Source organism: Pogoniulus pusillus, chromosome 9 (assembly GCF_015220805.1).
Source record: "Pogoniulus pusillus isolate bPogPus1 chromosome 9, bPogPus1.pri, whole genome shotgun sequence".
Taxonomy (NCBI): domain Eukaryota; kingdom Metazoa; phylum Chordata; class Aves; order Piciformes; family Lybiidae; genus Pogoniulus; species Pogoniulus pusillus.
The window spans coordinates 29,129,529-29,147,619 of NC_087272.1; the positions used below are offsets into that span (position 1 = coordinate 29,129,529).

Here is an 18,091-nt window from a genome sequence, read left to right on the forward strand (position 1 = left end):
TCATCTTGATCTAGCTGTTCTTGACTCAACCCTCTGCCCGTGCTCTTTTACGTAATCTTCATCTGTATCCTGTCATCTATACACAAATGTGACTACTGGAGGTCTAAGAAGGGCTTATATTTTCCCTGACAGGAGACCTGTGCCCTGTTTTCAAATACAAGCAATTTATGAGAACCTTTACTAAAGTGTGGAGCCGGAAAAAAGGTCACTGTATTCATAACTTATTTTTACTTAATTCCTTGGTCTGAGGAAAGAAAGCAGAAGGATTTTTAGTTCACTACAAAGCCTTGTTTGACTAAGAAAGAGGCCAAGTGAATAAACCTGTCCTTTTATTTGCTCATCTGAAGCCTAACAAAGATAAAATAGTAAACAAACAGCTTGGCTGCACGGGACAGTGCTGTGTATTAATTTTGTGCCAGAAGTTGACGGTTCAAGCCCACGGTCCAAACTAACATGTAACAAGGCAATCTTCAGGCTGCCTGCAGGGCAGAAGTTCTTAGCATCTGTTTTAAAACGAGCCACATGCTCAAAACATTTGCCTTTTTTTTTTTTTTTTTGGGTAGGCTTTATATATGCTGTGTTGAAACCTTATTGCTGTCCTGCCAGAAATGGGGAAACTGGTTCAGCATCTCCCTTGGTACTTTTGCTGGTGGAGGAGGCTATTTTCACCCTGTGTCCTGTTTCTTCTTGCCTTCCTGGGAAAAGGAGCATCACTGAATTGCTGTGAGCTCTGCCCAGGGCCTTTTTATTTTCCACAGTCACGCACAGGTCATTTTCCCAAGATTTTGATGCTTTTTCTGCTGACATGAAAACTCTTTTCCCCCTTAGAATGAGTCTCTTGAATTAATAATCAAACTCAGTATTAATGTCCAGATCAGTAGCCAAAATTGTGTGAAATATACAGTGTATGCCTTTAGGACATTCTGGACTTTGCTCAGTGAAGTGGTTGGTAAATATTGACTCTAATTTGGTAGTGGGAAGGAGCAAAGCACTATTTCAGCCTTACCTTGGGCTTTTGTAAACAGAGGCAACAGCTTTAGCCAGAATTCGTCTACTAATTGGTCATGCTTCCATCTGCACGGGAGCATTAATCATGTGAAAAGCTGTTTGCTTTCAGTGCTGCTATCTATGTGTTTTTATAAATGTCCCTCCAAAATGACTTTTAAAACCATCTGGAAGAGGCCCTATGTACAAAGATTGCAAGACTTTGTATGGATACATTAGGCTATTTTGCCTCTGCATTAAATGGAGTTCAGATAGTCAGATATGTGCAGATGTGCTGTAAAGTCTGGCTTGTAAAACTAAATTCCAATTACACTGAAGAGAAAAACAAAATCGTTACTGGTTGTAATGGTGGTAATTAAATAAGTCTTTTAGAAGATATCCAGAGGACAAGAGACCTACTAACACATAATTAATTTTCAGATTGTACAGTAAGTCAGTCAAAACCATGGCCTTTTTCACTGTATTCTTTCAATGATTTTTCTGGTTTCTTTTTCCTTAGAAGGCAGTAGGTCTACTCTACATGGATCAAATTTATTTTTGCATACTAATTGCATCAAATGCTGTTAACTTGTTTGCTGCTGGATTGAGGTGTATGAAATAGATTCTGATTGACCTTTTTTTTTCTTCTGAGGTTACAAAGTCTATAATATTAAAAACCAGACAGATACATAAGGATAGAAACTTCATATTGTGAAAAACAGAAGATTTTTTTTTCCTTTAAAGATGACATAGAGCTTGGAAATTTTTCAGGAAACCATTTTCCTTGATGAATTATGGCTTTTCCTCACCATCAGAATACTGAGTTACTCCTGACTTGCAGCTGTTTCACTGAAGAGCTTCGCAGCTGCAATCCACAATCTTTCTAATAAAAGGGTGGTGGAGGGAGGACCCCTACTGAGAGTCTCTGCTCTCTGCAGCTGCTCTGGGCACAAGAGCAGAATTCAATTCTGCCATCCCAGAAGGAGGACACTCTTAGTGCCATGGTCTGGTTGATTGGATAGGGCTGCATGATAGGTTGGACTGGATGATCTTAGAGGTCTCTTCCAACCTGGTTGATTCTGTGATTCTCTATGATTCTCACTTTCTGATTACAAATATGTTTTAGTAAGGTTACAAGTTAGGTTTTAGAAAAGTTTCATTTAGGGATGGAGGACTGTTGACTTTAACTCAAATGTCATCACCTGTGGTGCTGCTGGGTTTGGTGGGACTGCTCTTACAGAGCTTCATCAGCAAATGTGGTTGGGAGTAGGAGATTGTGGTGCCAGCTGGGTTTCTGTTTGCCTGCAGCAGAAACCATGCTTCCCGTGCCCAAGTCCTCATCATTAAATACAAGGCCCATTCTCAGGGGTTTGAAGACTTCACTTGCCACACAGTTTTGGAAAATCTGTGCTGCACAGAAGGTGTTCTTGGTAAACTTTGCAATGGGCTTCCTAACAGCTTCTCTTTTTAATTTAAATTGACATGTTGGGTGAAGTTTGGTCTCGCCTTGTTTCTTAAATATATGCTTTTTTCTGTGGTGGTTTGATTGGGAAGTTGCTGTTCCTTTCAAGAGTTTTGTTAGGGAGAGATCTGATCTGAAGAGATAACTCTTCAGTTGAACAGTCATTGAAAGCTTAAGGGACTGTAATTACTGGACATGTAAGATGCAGCTTATTTTGCAGTTTGTGAGCTGAAGTCGCCTTCCATGAGTGATTTTCTGTGGGGCCTAGAAAATTCTGGCTGGCTGAAGCATATCAAAGCCATTATGGATGCTGGCATTTTTATTGCAAAGGTAAAATGTGTCAATTGAGAACAAAACTTGGGCTAACCAGATACAGAAAGTGAGGACTAAATTTGCCTGTGGGTTACTTCTGGCATCTTCAGTGATGTTTTATCTGAAAAAAAATGTCATGATGCAATGTTTCCTAGAAGAGGAGAGATGATTCTTAAGTGCTGCCACGTGGACATTTTGATAACATACTGAAACAGCTCGTGTTCCTTGCATTCAAGAATTCAAATGTACAAAAGACTCCACTAGCCTGTATCTTGTTATGCCAGGTATTTGAATGTCATTACTTTACTCCTCAGCAGTGACTGCCACTGTTCCTTTCCCTGTTCCCCTTGCCCCCTCCACTGGTTTCTGGACATTTTCTTTGCTGGAGATTTCTGTTTGAGGACTGTTTCTTTTCATGGTAGTTGTAATATAGGAATATTAGGTAGTGTGTTATCCCTCTGAGCTATATGATGACCAGATAAATTCATCTAAGCTGTGTGTATTACCATTGCCAAATTCACCAGCAACTTCTCTTAATACTTGAAAACTGTTTCAGAAAACAATTGTAAGAAATTATTTATCCTAATCGCAACCACAGTAATACTGATATTTGATATCTACCAATAGTAGTTTTAACTTAGCCCCTTTCTTGTGCTCTACCAATTCCCATTTTTGAGATTACTATTACAATTTCTTATAGGCTCTTTTATTCACATGGCCTTCTACACACAACCATATGGATAAAATTTCATGGGCTTTCCTCATCAGTAGCTGCTTGCTTCTCTGGTTTTGCTGCTTCTTGCTCAGCAGGCAGCTGTAGTTTCTCAGCTCAGCAGCAGCAGTGGGATAAATGCATGTTGCTATTTTTTCCCTGCTCTACTAACTTTCATTAGCTTATTGAAATCAAGTCGTTTACATCAGTTCTTGCCAACCTTCCCCCAGTGGCTAGTCTTAAAATACTGCCCCAAACTTTATCCTTTGTCAAGATGCTTGCTAGCTTCATGCCTCCTTAGTCATGCATTTTGACTTGTTCTTATTTGTATGGTTCCCAGTTCTCAGTTGTTGGTCTACTGCCCACAGGGGTTCTATTTTGGTAGAATTTACATGTCTCTTGAGATATATAAAGATAATTTATTATTATTGCACATTCCCTATTAATCCCAAACTCAACTTCAATGTTTGTTTATCTAAGCAGTATCTTTCCTAACCTATTTTATTTCTCTACTTTCTAAATGTGGTTCTCTAGAAATGACAAAGGCCAAACCCTTCAGAACTTAAAGAGACTCTCAAGTTCTAAAAATAATGCAACATCGAACTTTGGAGAACTCAGTATGATCTCTATATTTTAATGTATGAAATGGGATCCTCTCTCCCAAATTATTTGCATTGTTGTTGCTGCTGCAGTCCTGCTTATTAGATATTTACCACCACCACAGGCTTCTTCACAAACCTTCAGAAGTATTTCATCAGCAATGCAGGGTGCTGTAATGATAACCACAGGAGTTCTAGCACTGGGAGTATACACCTCCATTATTGACATTGTCATCAAAATGAGGAATTTTCAGCCATGTTGCAAGTGTGGCTGTTTTGTTGCTGATAGATGACTTAAAGTGTTAACTAAAGCATCTGAATCTGCTTTAGGTAGTTGTTTGCTCTGACAGATTGATGTATTTTAACTGAAACAGATCCCACATCCTCCTGTAGTGGAGCATAAACAGATGCTGCTGCAGTCCCCATAGTGCATGGGATGGGATGAAATGAAGACTTTTAACTGAAAGGAGCAACATTCAACATAATTCAAGAACTCTGTGTCAGGGCAAAAAATTAACAAGTTTCCCCAGTTGCCAAATGAATATTGTCTATATTGTGCTGTCTCACTGCTCCTCTTGTACCATTGCCTTTCTTCCTGCTTATGAGATTTCTGACTTCTCCTGTATCCTTAGGCTGTGGCTGAGGAAGGTGTGAGTGTGCTTGTTCACTGCTCTGATGGCTGGGATAGGACAGCTCAGGTTTGCTCTGTAGCAAGCCTTCTATTGGATCCATATTACAGAACTATGAAGGGATTCATGGTAAGCAGGTTCTCTTTCACAGAGTAAATAAATTATTATGGCATAATTGAAGATTAGTATCTTTGGGTTTAGTGGAAAGTAAACTTTGATTCAATATACCTTTGGTTTGCTTTTTAAAGTAGGAAGGAAAGGACTTTTTGATCAGTCCCAAGTTACAGTTCCTCAGTTTCTGTAAGGAATGTTGTCAAAGGTGGGGATCATTTGCATACTCATTTTTTTTCCTCCCTGACCTTGAGCAAGAAATTCCCTTGCAGCCCAAGGGGCTTTCTCTCAAGCAATAATTCACATTCATTTTCAGAATTCAGTGAAGTTTTGAGTGTCGGAAGTTGTGAACTGCCAGGCACCAGACTGAAATGAGCAATTATGCTGGAAAATCAGTTCCTTTCCCAAGGAAATCAGAGCTGGTAAAGCATCTAGGAATGCTTCTCAAGTTACGGGTCACCTATTAAACAGATGTGTGAAACATGTTAAAGTTCTATTTTAGAAAATGATGAATCAAGCTAATTGAAGGTGTGCTGAAATACTGGCATCCTGTCTGCATCCAGGAAAGGTGCTACTCCCTCTTGAGCTGGCAGCAGTGCTTATTCTAAAAGTGATCTGGGATCCCAACACTGCTTGCTTATGTCTTTCTTGCTTGTCACTTTTCTGTTTTTCCTAAGAATTAACTGGGATTTCAGTACTGCTTGTTTACATCACTCTTCTGCCTGCTTCAACAAGTGTCAGCTCTGCTCCACAACACTGAATGCACTATTGTCATTTTAGGTGCTAATTGAAAAAGACTGGGTTTCCTTTGGTCACAAATTTAACCACAGGTAAGGCAGTGCCAAGGCTTTTCTCTATGCGTTTTTTATGTAATCAGTATCTGCTGCTATCCTGATTTCACTTCCCTGTTGCCATGCAACAGCATATCAACAAAATGCCCTCAGGAAGCCACCATACCTTTTCCTCCTCTTATATAATTTAGCTACCTGAAAAAAAAAATCTAAGTGGGATATTTTCATATCAGTCTTTTCTTATATATGCACTCCAAGGGTGCTACTGGGAACCCTGAGTGCTGATCTCACAGTTGCTGTGAGCGCTCAGAGAGCCACGGGATACAGAAATAACATATATGTGGCTTACAAAATCCCTTTGGATTCCAGCACATCTTTCAGTAGATGCCCAGTGCCAAGAGGCCCCACATAAGTCCCTGCTTGGCAAAGTCTGTGTCTTCTAGGGCAATGCTTAATCTTAGGCATGTCCTTAAGTTACTTGTTACTTAAAATATACTCTTCCTATTACACTCTGTTCTAATGAAAAGAGTAGAATTTGCCCAGAAACACCAGGTAAAGTGAAGTGGAAAGTCATCTACGTGGACAAGGTATTTTGTACATCTATGTAAATGTTATAATGTAATAAAAAATGTTTGATACTTTAATGTATTTGACCATGGGTAAGTATTCATTTTTTCTCTTTTTTTCTTGTATTTCTTTTTAGTTTCTGTAATTCTTTTTAAATGGCATTTTTATATTGGAGTTTAAGTGCTTGGCTTTCATATAAATCTGGTTTAGTTTCAAAAAACACAATAAAACTTCCAGGAAACCTGTGCAGCTCTGCACCACCTGTGAAATTCTAGACAGAATCATAGACTCGTAGAATGGCTTAGGTTGGAAGGACCTTACAGATCATCTCCTCCAACCTCCCCACCTTGGGCAGGAATACCTCTCAACTAGACTTGGCTGCTCAAGGCCTTATCCAGTCTGGCCTTGAACACCCCCAGGGAGGAGGTGTCCGCATTCTCCCTGGGCAGCCTATTCTGGACTCTCACCACCCTCATACTGAAGAACTTTTTTCCTGAGACCCAGTCTAAAACCTACTCTCCTTTGGCTTAAAATTATTCCCCTTTGTCCTATTGCTAGAGACTCTTATGACAAGTCTCTCTCCAGCCTTCCTGTAGGATCCTTTCAGGTATTGGTATGGAAGGCAGCTATAATGACTACATTTAATATAATATCATTTTCTTTGTATCATAATAGTTGAGTCTGAGCTTTCCATTTTAGATGTTTATGGAATTCTTTTTCATATATATACACACACATTAGAGAAGCAGAATAATCAATTGAAGATGTTCTTTACTATTATGTAGATTTACAAAATATTTTTTTATGTCTAAGTGTGTTCTATTTTTAGGCTCTTTTTCTTCTTTGCAAGTGGTTCCAAGAGACATTCTATGGACAGAAAGTTTGATGGTGACAGTTACAGTAGCATGCAATCATTTCCCCCTTTCTAAAAATTTCACCAAGAGAGGGCAGCTTTAAACTGTTTTGCCAAGCTTATTATGTTCCTCTCCTGCTCAGTTTTCTGGTCTGGGGCAATGGTTTGCCATTGAGTGACTGGTTTTGTCCTTAAGTCATTCTTACGGTGACTTATGTTACTGTGCTATATTATAAGCATTAAAACATGGCTAGAGTGCAGCCAGCTGTTAGTAGCTGTAATGCAACAAGTGCCAAAAGTTTTGCTTTGCATTTGGTAAATTCTGCCTTCATTCTACTCTGTGACTCTAGCTTATTTTTTTTTCTCAGTAGCAGCTGAGATTTTAGAAATGAATGCCTAATGTAACTTGCACAATAAAAGTCAGGGCCTTGTTTTGATTAATATTAATTGATTTTTGTTGGTTTTCTTTTTTTTTTTTTTTTTCCTGGAGGACTTCAGGTTATAACTGAATGTATCTTGTCTTGTTTCAGGTATGGCAATTTAGATGGAGATCCAAAGGAGATATCCCCTGTTATCGACCAGTTCATCGAGTGTGTTTGGCAATTAATGGAACAGTTTCCTTGTGCCTTTGAATTCAACGAGAGATTCCTCATCCACATACAGCATCACATCTATTCTTGCCAGTTTGGGAATTTCCTGTGTAACAGCCAGAAGGAGAGACGAGAATTGAAGTATGAAAGTCTTGTCTTTAGTTAGCAGTGGCATACTTAGGTGTGGGGTTTCTGGGTGGTGGTGTAGTGAGAAGTTGGACGTTTGCTGGTCTATGTGTAGGTGCTTGTGTAAGACGCAGGGTGCAGTGCAGACTACCTGGCTGTCATCTTCTGGTAGTGCAGATTAATGCCAAAAAAAGTTGATCCTCTGCAGTGTGTAGCTCTGCTGGGAGTGTAATCCACAGTGTGCGTGACAAGGATTAGCAAAAACTGACAAGAGCATTAGACCCTTCAGCCATGGGGCCCAGCCCTTATTGCAGCATTAACAATATGCACAGCAAGCTATCACTGCAGCTCTAATACAAGATATTAACTCTAGTCCTGTCCTCAGTTTAGAAATTGTTGCTCTTCTGTATTTTAATCTGCCTTTGGATCACATGTCTGGACACTTTTAGTTCTGATCTCTCAGGGACTTTCTTATGAACAGCCTTTCTGTCTGGTAGCCCTATCTAGGGCCCAGCAAACAATTTATCATTGCCTTGGAACCAGAGAGCAGAAGAACAATCGACCTGCCCTCAGGGCCAAACAGGGACAATAATATCATTCCTTACGTCTCTGCTTCCTGGGGCCCTGGTTACTCAGGTACATCATGATACCCCCTGCCTTTCTCATGTACCTTGGATGTGTCAGGAGTAGTGATGAGGAAGGTGGGAGTTACTCCTTGCTGCTGCCATTTAGTCCCTTTCACTGCTCTGATGCAGAGCAGCCTTTGTGCCACAGTCCATTTAAAATCCTTCATGGATCATCATATCCCAATACCAAAGGAATTGGATTTTGCCTTTAGCAACAAATAAAGGAATCTGGGTCTCTGCTTTTCTGTGTAAGTTGTCTAATTCTGTTAAGGAAGTAAAAAGCTGATTCTGAGTGAATGTTGCAGTGAAGCTTAAGTATACCTGAATTGTAGTAGAGATTTTAATGTATTTGTTTTTTTTTCCAGAGTCCAAGAACGAACATATTCATTGTGGGCTCACTTGTGGAAAAACCGTGCTGATTACCTGAATCCTTTGTACAGAGAAGACCACAGCCAAACTCAAGGGACCCTGCACCTGCAGATGGCTCCATGCAACTTCTTGTACAAGTAGGCAGTGTCACTTGCTAATGAGAATTGTAGGATATGTTAGTATAGAACAAAGTGCCTTTGCATTTGAGTATTTCTCATGCCAGAAGGTAAACTACAGAGAGTAAATTCAGTCTTAACTTGTTTGTTTCTTGTGTGCTCACAGTGAGACAACACCTCTGCACCATTCCACAACAGAGTATTAGTCTGAAAAGAAGCTTAAGATTAAATCTATATTGATAGTTGTGTGTCCTAATTTCATGGTTACTCATTTCTTCCACTTAGAAGGTCTCTTTCAGTTCTGTTCTTGTCTGTAGTTTCTAAACTTGAAGTTGCTTCAACTTCCTCCATTCCAAAATTTTGTGGTATTTATTTGGATCAATTAGCATCAAAACCAAAGAGGAAGATTTCAAGAAATCATTTGTCTTTGCTGCTGAAACAAGTGTTTAGTAAAGTAAAAAGCAGGTATTCCCTATGTTGTTGTGATACCTGGAATTATACACAATAAGTTTTGCTTAATATTTCATTTTTTTTCAAAATGCAACACAATATCATTAGTTTAGAAATGTTGCTGTTGATATTCTGACTTGAGTAATTAGATGTGCCACTAAACAAAATGATGGACCTTAAAGAAATGAATGAAAACTGTAACTTAAGTAATATTGATCAGTTCGTTTTCCAGCTGCAAGTTTGATCAAGAGCTGCAAGTGAAAGCACCCATTAAAAAAATCAATAAACAGACTAAATGACAGGCATTTAATTCCTTCATGTCTGCTGCCCCAGGTCACATCCACTTTAAAACAATTTAAAAATAGTCATTAATCATATTCTTTAGGATAGAGGGATTTATAACAGAAGTACTGATACTGCAGTTCTTCCATCAGTTGAGTAATCCTGTTGGTTTTAATGGAATTACTTGGATGGGTAAAGATTTCCAAGCATGAGCTGTCAGATGATAAACACAAGGAGGAAGGTGACTTCAACTGTTGAGGTAGGAATAATGAACCACCGAGGAGCACACGCTTGTGTCTGAAAATATCTGTCAGCTTCTTGGCTGGACAGCTGCAGCCAAGGGCAGATCTCGTGGTTACTTAACCTGTCTGGTGAACTAGTGACATACTCGGAGATTGGCTGTGGCTATGTATTGCTAGGAAGAGAGAACACAGGAGGAGTGCCAGTGTAAGCTGCAAGCTTACACTCCTTTCATCCTGAAAAGAGAGCAACTCAGTTGTTTAAAGGCTTGTCAAATAATTCCATAGAACAGGAAGAGAACTCTCAAATCAATACTTTTCCTGCAATTTCCAGAGGCCAGTTCAGAATGGCAATTTAAGTTTTAACAGGACATCACACTGTTTTTTACTCTTAATGTTAGCTCTTCTTTATGGGGGAAAAGAACCTGCTAACCAGCTGCACCTCAAACACAACTACCACCCTGGCCCCAGCCAAAACCAAGCATACAACGTTTCAAAGTTGGATTCATGAGAGGTTAAATAACAGTAATTTATAGACAGTTTTTTTTTTTTGCAATCCTAGCTCTCATCTTGGCTGGTTTATAGGTAGTGTTTCTCCAAAGCCCAACATAGAATAAGAAAAGAATGCAGCAAAAGCCTGCATTCAGGGACCCATCTTCATCCCTGTGACCTAACTCAAAGGTACCCTGACCTTGCTTTCTATTGTGTATCAGAATTGGTTCAAGCTGTTCATGTCCACAGAGTATCCTCAGGACAGAGCAAATGCAAAGGAACCATAAATCTTAGCAAATACTTTGTGTATGCACTCTAATGAAGAAGAATCCACAGATGGATCATTTAGGACAATATGTGTATCTAAGTCTTCTGAAACCAGCTCACCAAATCAGAAAACTGCTGACCTTCCCATCAATTCCAGGTTCTGGAGTGGCATGTACAACCGCTTTGAAAAGGGGCTGCACCCTCGACAGTCAGTCACAGATTATCTGATGGCAGTGAAGGAAGAAACGCAGCAGTTGGAAGAAGAGCTGGAGGTCCTAGGAGAGGTAATAAACACTTGATCTCAATGCCCCAGACTTAACTGATGTTAAAGGAAATGCAGTTCCATATGCTGTGGAGTTCCTTACACGCTGCATCCTTTTCTGTCATGAGGATGTTCAGCCATCATCTTTGTTCTCACATAAATTACTGTGAACGTTTCCCATTTAAGACACAACTGTGGACGTTTTAGGGAAAAAATTCTACCTGTGCTGATGCAGAAAAACTACTTCTGAAAGAAGTTTTATGTCCTTCTGTAGCTGAGAAGGAAGCTGTAGATCATTGGGGTTTGGTAAATGGTGCCCTTCTCGTGCTCCATCAATGCAAACAGGCAGTTCGAAGGGTGCCAGCTGGGTTAGGCTCTGAAATGAAGTTTCTTTTTTAAAACTTTTTTTCAGGAAAAGCAGGCAGATAAGAGGACTACTGAGTCCTAAATGTGTCCATAGCAATATATATTCTTTCCTTTATTTCAGAGATTGGCAAATCTTCAGAAATCACAATTAAATGATAGTACAGTCAAGAGTAAGCAACAAGACCGGAGCAAACAGTTAGGCCTTTCTACTTCCAACAACAGCTTAGCTAACACACCCCAGGAGTACAGCAATGATCTGAAATCATTCCCATCCCGGAGCCCGTCACAAGGAGATGAAGAGGATTCAGCCCTGATTTTGACACAAGACAACCTGAAAAGCTCTGATCCTGACCTCTCAGCTAACAGTGATCAGGAGTCCGGTGTGGAGGACTTAAGCTGTAGGTCCCCAAGTGGAGGTGGCTGCTTGCAGAGTGAAGACAGTGGCAAGGATTCAGATGAGGCTGTGTTTCTGGCGGTCTGAAATACCTTCACAACAGCAAGGATGCAGATGAAGCTGAGTCTTTCATAGACTGGAATGCCATCCTTTCATCAGATGAAGAATGCGAGCGGTCTGTGGCCTAAAGAAATAATCCAAAGAAAGGGAACTGTGCAATTGTGTAAGTAAAGATCTAAGCAGAACAAGCCATTATTAGTTCTAAGACACACTGCTAAAGAAAGGTATTCTCTACTGTTCTAAATTATTTAGTTAAGCCAATGTGGTTTTTATCACTGCTGTACATAATTACTCCTTACATCATATATTTCCATAATTATTTATTGTATGAAACAATAGTTCTTCTCCAAAGATGTAGAATTCCAAAGTACTCTCTCACACCTAGGAGCAAGGTCAAAGATTCAGTAGTGTTAGTCTTACTGGTGAATCAGTCAAATTTTTTTTTTGATAGAGCTCTTTCACCTTCAGCTATCTTCTGTATATGCTTCACTTTTGTTTTCATGAGAGTCAAGTTCCAATGTTGGAATTGAATTCCAACAATTATTTACATATTCTGCTACTAGAATCCTATGTGGCAAAGGAGAATTAACAAATGGACATGCTCATGTAGGAGACAAACAAAACTTGGATCCTGTGAAAATATCTTTTAGCAAGCAGCTGCTGCTACTGCTCCACAGGAATGCGTTTGTATCCAACTCTCAACCAGTGTTGAAAGTTCAGTCATTCCTGTGAGCAGAACTTCCACAGCTGTTGAGGTAAAGCATTAGAAAATGACAGGTAGAGTTTGCTCTACCAGCTATGTTTTGTTCTCAGGTTTGATTGTTTATATCTTATATCCATGCTCCAAACCACATATGTAAGATGTAAAGCTAAAATCTTGAAAGTGACAAACCCCCACATTCTCCAGCCTGTCTTGATTGTTACTTCAGTATATTCGAGGCACATACACAGTAGAGCATAGGGAACCCACTATCACTTATAAAAATCGTTTATGAAAGTGCCTCTCCAAATCCAGAACTCAAGGAAGGTTATACCCATAAATGAACTGCCATCAAGAACATTTCCTCCAAGTTTCTTGTTCAAAATAAACCACAAGGGGAGTTATTTTTTAATCCTGACAGAATCTCCCCTTTAGGATTGGACAACCTGAAGAGAGCACTGGTATGCTAATTTGAGAAAAACACTGATTCACCACAAGAGAAAGTTTAACCATACTTGGTTTAAGAATTTTCAAGAGTAGGAGTAATAGATTTCATCATCATAGATATGGAAGCAAACCACTGAAAAATATTTAAATTCTAGAATATTTTGAAACCGACTAAACAGCCTCCTGCATCAGGATGTAATTCTTCTGGGATTTTGGGTTGGATATTTTCTTTGGTTGGGTGAGGTGTTGTTTGGGTTGTTTTTCATTTTGTTTTGATTGATTGTTTGCTTTGAAATTATTACAGGAAGCAGTTAAAAATACAATTCATATGGCTGCTCTTACATGCTTGGAGGCAATGTGGTGTTGAACTCTAGTAAAGCAAAACGGTAGGAACAGAAGTTTACTTTCATTAAATTTCATCCTACTCCACATACAGACAGGCAGAAGTAAGTTCTATAAATATACCTCAGTTTAGAGTTTCTATTCAGTCTGCTTTTATGGAATGGGCTTTTCCTTCTGCTCTATGAACTTATCACTAAAAATGAATACATAAACTTCAGTGTTACTAACATCCTCTGAAGGGAGCTGCTGTCTTTGAGAAAGTAGGTCAATTCTTAATGTTATTAAACACTGGACAGGTAAGATCTTCAATTTGACAAATGGCTGTGGCTCAATTGAAATAAATACAGCTATAATTTGTACCTTGTTGAGAATCTTGCCTTCCAGTTTTTAACCTTTATGGATTTTTAATAATGTCCTGATTTTAATTGCACTTTCAAAAAAGGTTTCATGTTTTAAACATACCTTGTAAAAGTAGTGATATTAAGGGAGAATTTTGAACAAGTTTTCTCAAAGTGAAGAAACATTACTGTAAAATCAGCAGCGAAAGCAAAAGGCAGAAATATTCTGCCTACAGATGAGTTAGAAAAAGGGCAGTATTATTGCACATCCTTAAAGTGTAAAATTGTGCATGATGGTTTGGTGTCCTCTTAGACATGCCTAGAAATAAATGCAGAGCAGCAATATATGCAAACTGAAAGCACTGTCTTCATGTCGCTTATGCAACTCCTTGTGACTTACCTTTACGACTGACATATTAACATACTAACTTTTTATATAAAGCCTTTATTTAGCTGCCCTCTGTGATGCATTTTTTTAGTCCTTGGAAGTTTACCTTAGCTATTACTGCTTTCATTGTTATGTATGTATTTGTGGCAGTATTAACCTGCTGAAAAACAACTTCAAATAAACATTTAGGTCATTTAGTGTTATGTTATTTTGCCCAGAGAATGGAACAAAGGTTTGGGTGAGAGAGTCCTGGAACAGGCTCCCTAGAGAGCTTCTGGAGACTCCTTCTCTGGAGACACTCAAAACCCACTTGAATGCATTCCTGTGTGACCTGCTCTAGGTGATCCTGCTCTGGCATAGGGTGGGGGGTGGGGGGGTGTGTGTGGTTAGACTCAATCTTTTGAGGTCTCTTCCAACCCCTAACATTCTGTGATTCTGTTTGGCTTTCCAGTATTTGCAATGCAGTTCTTTGTTTACTCAAGAGTCACTCTGTCACCGAGACTAGGGCGTTTTTGTGTCTTCCCCACTCCAAAACTTGAATCCAGTATTTTAAGATGTGGACGAATCTGCAACAGATAGCTAAGAAACCTTGAGGCTTCTGTCAATTGAGTTAATTACATAGGAGTGTTTTACTCAGTACGGTTGTGCTGTTTTTTTTTCAGAGGATGCAAAACAAAAGTGCTGAGAAAACCACAGTGAATTATACTGATTTCTTGTAGGTTTCTGGGAATGTCCCTGCTGCTGCAAATCTTTGCTAATTTGGTGTAAGCCCTGAAATTGGACACACATGAACATAACTGAACTGCTGGAAAGAAAGGACTAGAAGAGCATTTTAGATATTTGCGGTGCAACTTTAACCTCATTAGCTTCAGGTTGTTCTCTACAAAAGATCATCATCGAAGGAACAGAAAGAAACCACATCCACTAGCTGTTTTTATTGGTAGTTCTACACAAGACAAAGGTGGTAAACTGGTGATGGATTCTAAAACCTGACAAACAGGGGGAAAAAATGGAAGAGGGCACACAACTCAGACTGAAGGATATAATTAAAAGGACAGGAAAAAGAAAAGAGAGAAGTAGGGAAGGAGAGCTCTTTGTGGAATTAGCAGAAGGAGAGCCATGCCCTTTGACGATAGGGCCAAGCCACAGCACCAGCTTACATAGCATGGAGGATGTTTGGTGACACTGACTAGTAACAACTGAGCAACAAGAAAGCAGAGGTAGCTTCTGCAAAGAAGGTAAGCATTTTGCTACTGTTGACCAGCTAATGATGCTTTCATGCTTCAACCTGCACAAGAGTCACAAACATAGTTGAGGCAAGAGGCTGCTTCTATGCATAGGCTGGAGGGTAAGTGTAGCTATTAGGGTGGCTGGTGATCCTTACACTGTAGTGCAGAGACAGCCAAGCATCACAGTGACTAAAAAAATCCTGCCAAGGACAGGTAAGTCACTGACAATTCACTCAGGAAGGAACTTGTAGTGGGGTAAGCTTAAAGTAGGTCAACTGATCACAGTACTAAGCCCAGTGAAAAATCTGCCAAAGACCCACAGCAAACCTTGAACTCAGAGGCCAGAAGCTCTGTCAGAGCATGGGGCAATGAGAAGGAAAGATAAGCTGGAGGCAGCAAATTAAATAATGTTAAAATTTGAAGTAAAATAATATTAAACCTTAAAATAAAATTTAGTGGTCTTTTAATATACATTATACTGGTAAAAAGCTAATGAAACCTTCTGATTGTGCCAAAGATGTTGGCTGAATTCAGCCAAGGATTCATGAATCTGCTGGTTGCCAAGGTTATTCAGATTAATTTATAATTTCTGAATACTAAAGGTCACAGTCATTTATGCTAAGGTTTTACTGATACACAAGCTTTCTTTGTAGCTTATGAAAGCTCCAAATTGTCATCTCTTACAGGTATCTAAACAAAATATGGCATTACCTAGAGATGCAGTAGTTTTCAAAGCCCACTTTAGTGAAGTTGTCTCCAAGCATCAGTGCTGTTGAAAGGGTTAAAAAGGAAAAACTCAAGTCACTACATGCAAAGATTGAAAGTTTGTCCTTGAGACACTTACTGCATCTGTTTCCAACACAATACTGTACTGACCAAGAAGTGCTGCAATGCAATGCCCAACTCTCTCCCTAGAAAACTACATGATATATTAGAAACACCCAAGCCTTTATTTGCAAGTTTAACATAGTTTACTGCTTGGACTAATGTACACAGTAAGGCTGTGATAACTTTGTTGCCAGTTTTAATGTAGTTTTACCTGCAGATCTCCTCAATATCTCTTTCAGAAAGACTTATCCTGCTCTTTGAAGAGAATAGTATGAACCAAGACAAAAACAAGACTACAAGATTTCTAACTTACACATTTAGTTAAGGGCCAAAGTGGCAAAGCTGCATGAATATGTAGAGCCATAGCGGAGCGTTAGCTACTGCTTAGAACTATCTTTATGTTAGTCCCTTGCTTGTAGTGCTAGCTAGCATAACTGTTCATACCTGATCATGCCCATCTTTCAGAAAGGTTAACATCTGAAATGCACTGTGAAATCTAGGAACTGAACTTTCCTAAGCCCCAGAAGAATGTACCATTAAGAACAACTGCATAACGAGATTACCCCAAAATGAAATCTACTTGGATTTCAGACTTAAGAGTTCCTCTGGTCTGCAATAGCATCAGTTACAACTGCTATGTGGAAAATTCAGTTCCAGATTTAAGCAGTCACTTGACTCAGGAAGGAACAAGAGACAGCTACAGAAAACATACAGCAGTGAGATCAGATATTAAAACCAGGCGAAATGCACATTCAATTAGTAGTTACAATACAGAATGTACCCTCATCCACAACCCAAACTACTGCAACACAACAAACAAGCCAGCTCCTTACCCTTTTATCTCCTTGTCCTGCTTGGCGGAACACCTCAGCTGGAGCATGACATAGTGTAAAGCTCTCCAGAAACAGTCACTGTGTCACGATGTGTAGCCTACTCTCCCAGATCATGTGTAAGATTTTACCTGGAGCATTTCAAAAGATATTCATCTAATGGCAACTTCTATTCTCTTACACTTCAAAGGGAAGTACCTATAGTTGGATTTACACCTTCATGGCATATTTTGGCAAGATAAGGTAAGGACTACGCTTAACAGTGAACCAGCAGTGTGCTGAAGTCAAAAAACCTAACCCTGATGGTGAATGTATGAAAATTACCTGTAAGGAAAAATGTTCCATTTGGCACAACCAACCTAGAAGCACCAAAAAAAAAAAAAAAAAAAAAAGGAAAAAGAAGAAGCAAACAACCACCAAACCAGCAGCAGGTTGGCTTGTCCTTTGAAGGTCAGAAATAGGCTGGCCATTCTTGCATGTGACAGGACACTGCTAGCTTACCCAGTACACTACTGTTGAATACAAAGACCTCTAGTGCTTCTTTTCTAGGAGACCTTAAACTTTCATATCCCTGAACAAGAACCCTGACCTGTACTAAGAACCTGTGTTGAACACTTGACATTTTCTAGACTACTCCACTACTATCAGAAGGGCTCTATGAAGAAGTCCTGAATACATAAATTTGCTAACATAAGTTAGCACAAGAGCAAAAGCTGAAGTGCTGGAGAACTTGTACTGGTTGGGAAAACCAATCCCCTGAATGTGGATTCAGTCTTCAACAGTAGAGCACCTTAATACACAGCATAACATTCAACAGGAGGATTCAGATGAGGACGGAAGTCTGTCATTCCATGCCACTGCAAAATGCATAAAGAAGACACTAGCCCAGCTCGGGATTAGCACCAAATATTAGGCCTCATCTGCTCCGTTCTCAGCTCACAGGAAGAAGCAGTAACAGAAAACCCAGCCCTGTAGAGAAGTGCGTGTCAAGTCTGTAAGATTGTTAGCTAGATAACTTTACACACAGCACAGAAATAACAGTTTGCCAAGAAGGTAATGGGTGTGAGTTACATCTAATCCTGCTCCAGAGCAGCACAAATCACACTAACTCAGAGAGACAAGCCCAGAAATACTTGGGAACCTGGACCATGTAATTTTTAATTAGGGCTTTAGTTAGCTCATTAGCAGAAATGCTTATGGCAATATATCACAGCACTATGTACAGTCAGTAGAAGGTAGTCTAAAATTATTGCTTAACCGTGGCACTTACAACATGTTTATTTTTTTTAGGCACCTCAGTATCTTTTTTGATATGGTCTATAGCTCTGCT

The 18,091-nt window shown here is 39.5% G+C and overlaps 1 protein-coding gene across 2 annotated transcripts in view; it reads left to right on the plus strand.

The window, feature by feature from the left end:
* Positions 1-14,077, plus strand: part of MTMR7 (myotubularin related protein 7) — a 46,287-nt gene extending 32,210 nt beyond the window's left edge. Inside the window, exons 8-15 of one of the 2 annotated variants that reach the window (XR_010303449.1) lie at positions 2,667-2,776; positions 4,702-4,827; positions 5,590-5,639; positions 7,551-7,751; positions 8,728-8,868; positions 10,735-10,861; positions 11,327-11,822; positions 13,111-14,077. Coding sequence is in view for 1 of the 2 variants with exons in the window: in XM_064149065.1 (XP_064005135.1) it covers positions 2,667-2,776; positions 4,702-4,827; positions 5,590-5,639; positions 7,551-7,751; positions 8,728-8,868; positions 10,735-10,861; positions 11,327-11,686 (1,115 nt within the window). In the remaining variant the exon portion in view is untranslated. Of the gene's footprint in view, positions 1-2,666; positions 2,777-4,701; positions 4,828-5,589; positions 5,640-7,550; positions 7,752-8,727; positions 8,869-10,734; positions 10,862-11,326 lie in introns of both variants that reach the window. The other variant, XM_064149065.1, reaches the window with a different exon arrangement.
* The last annotated feature ends 4,014 nt before the right edge of the window (positions 14,078-18,091 follow it).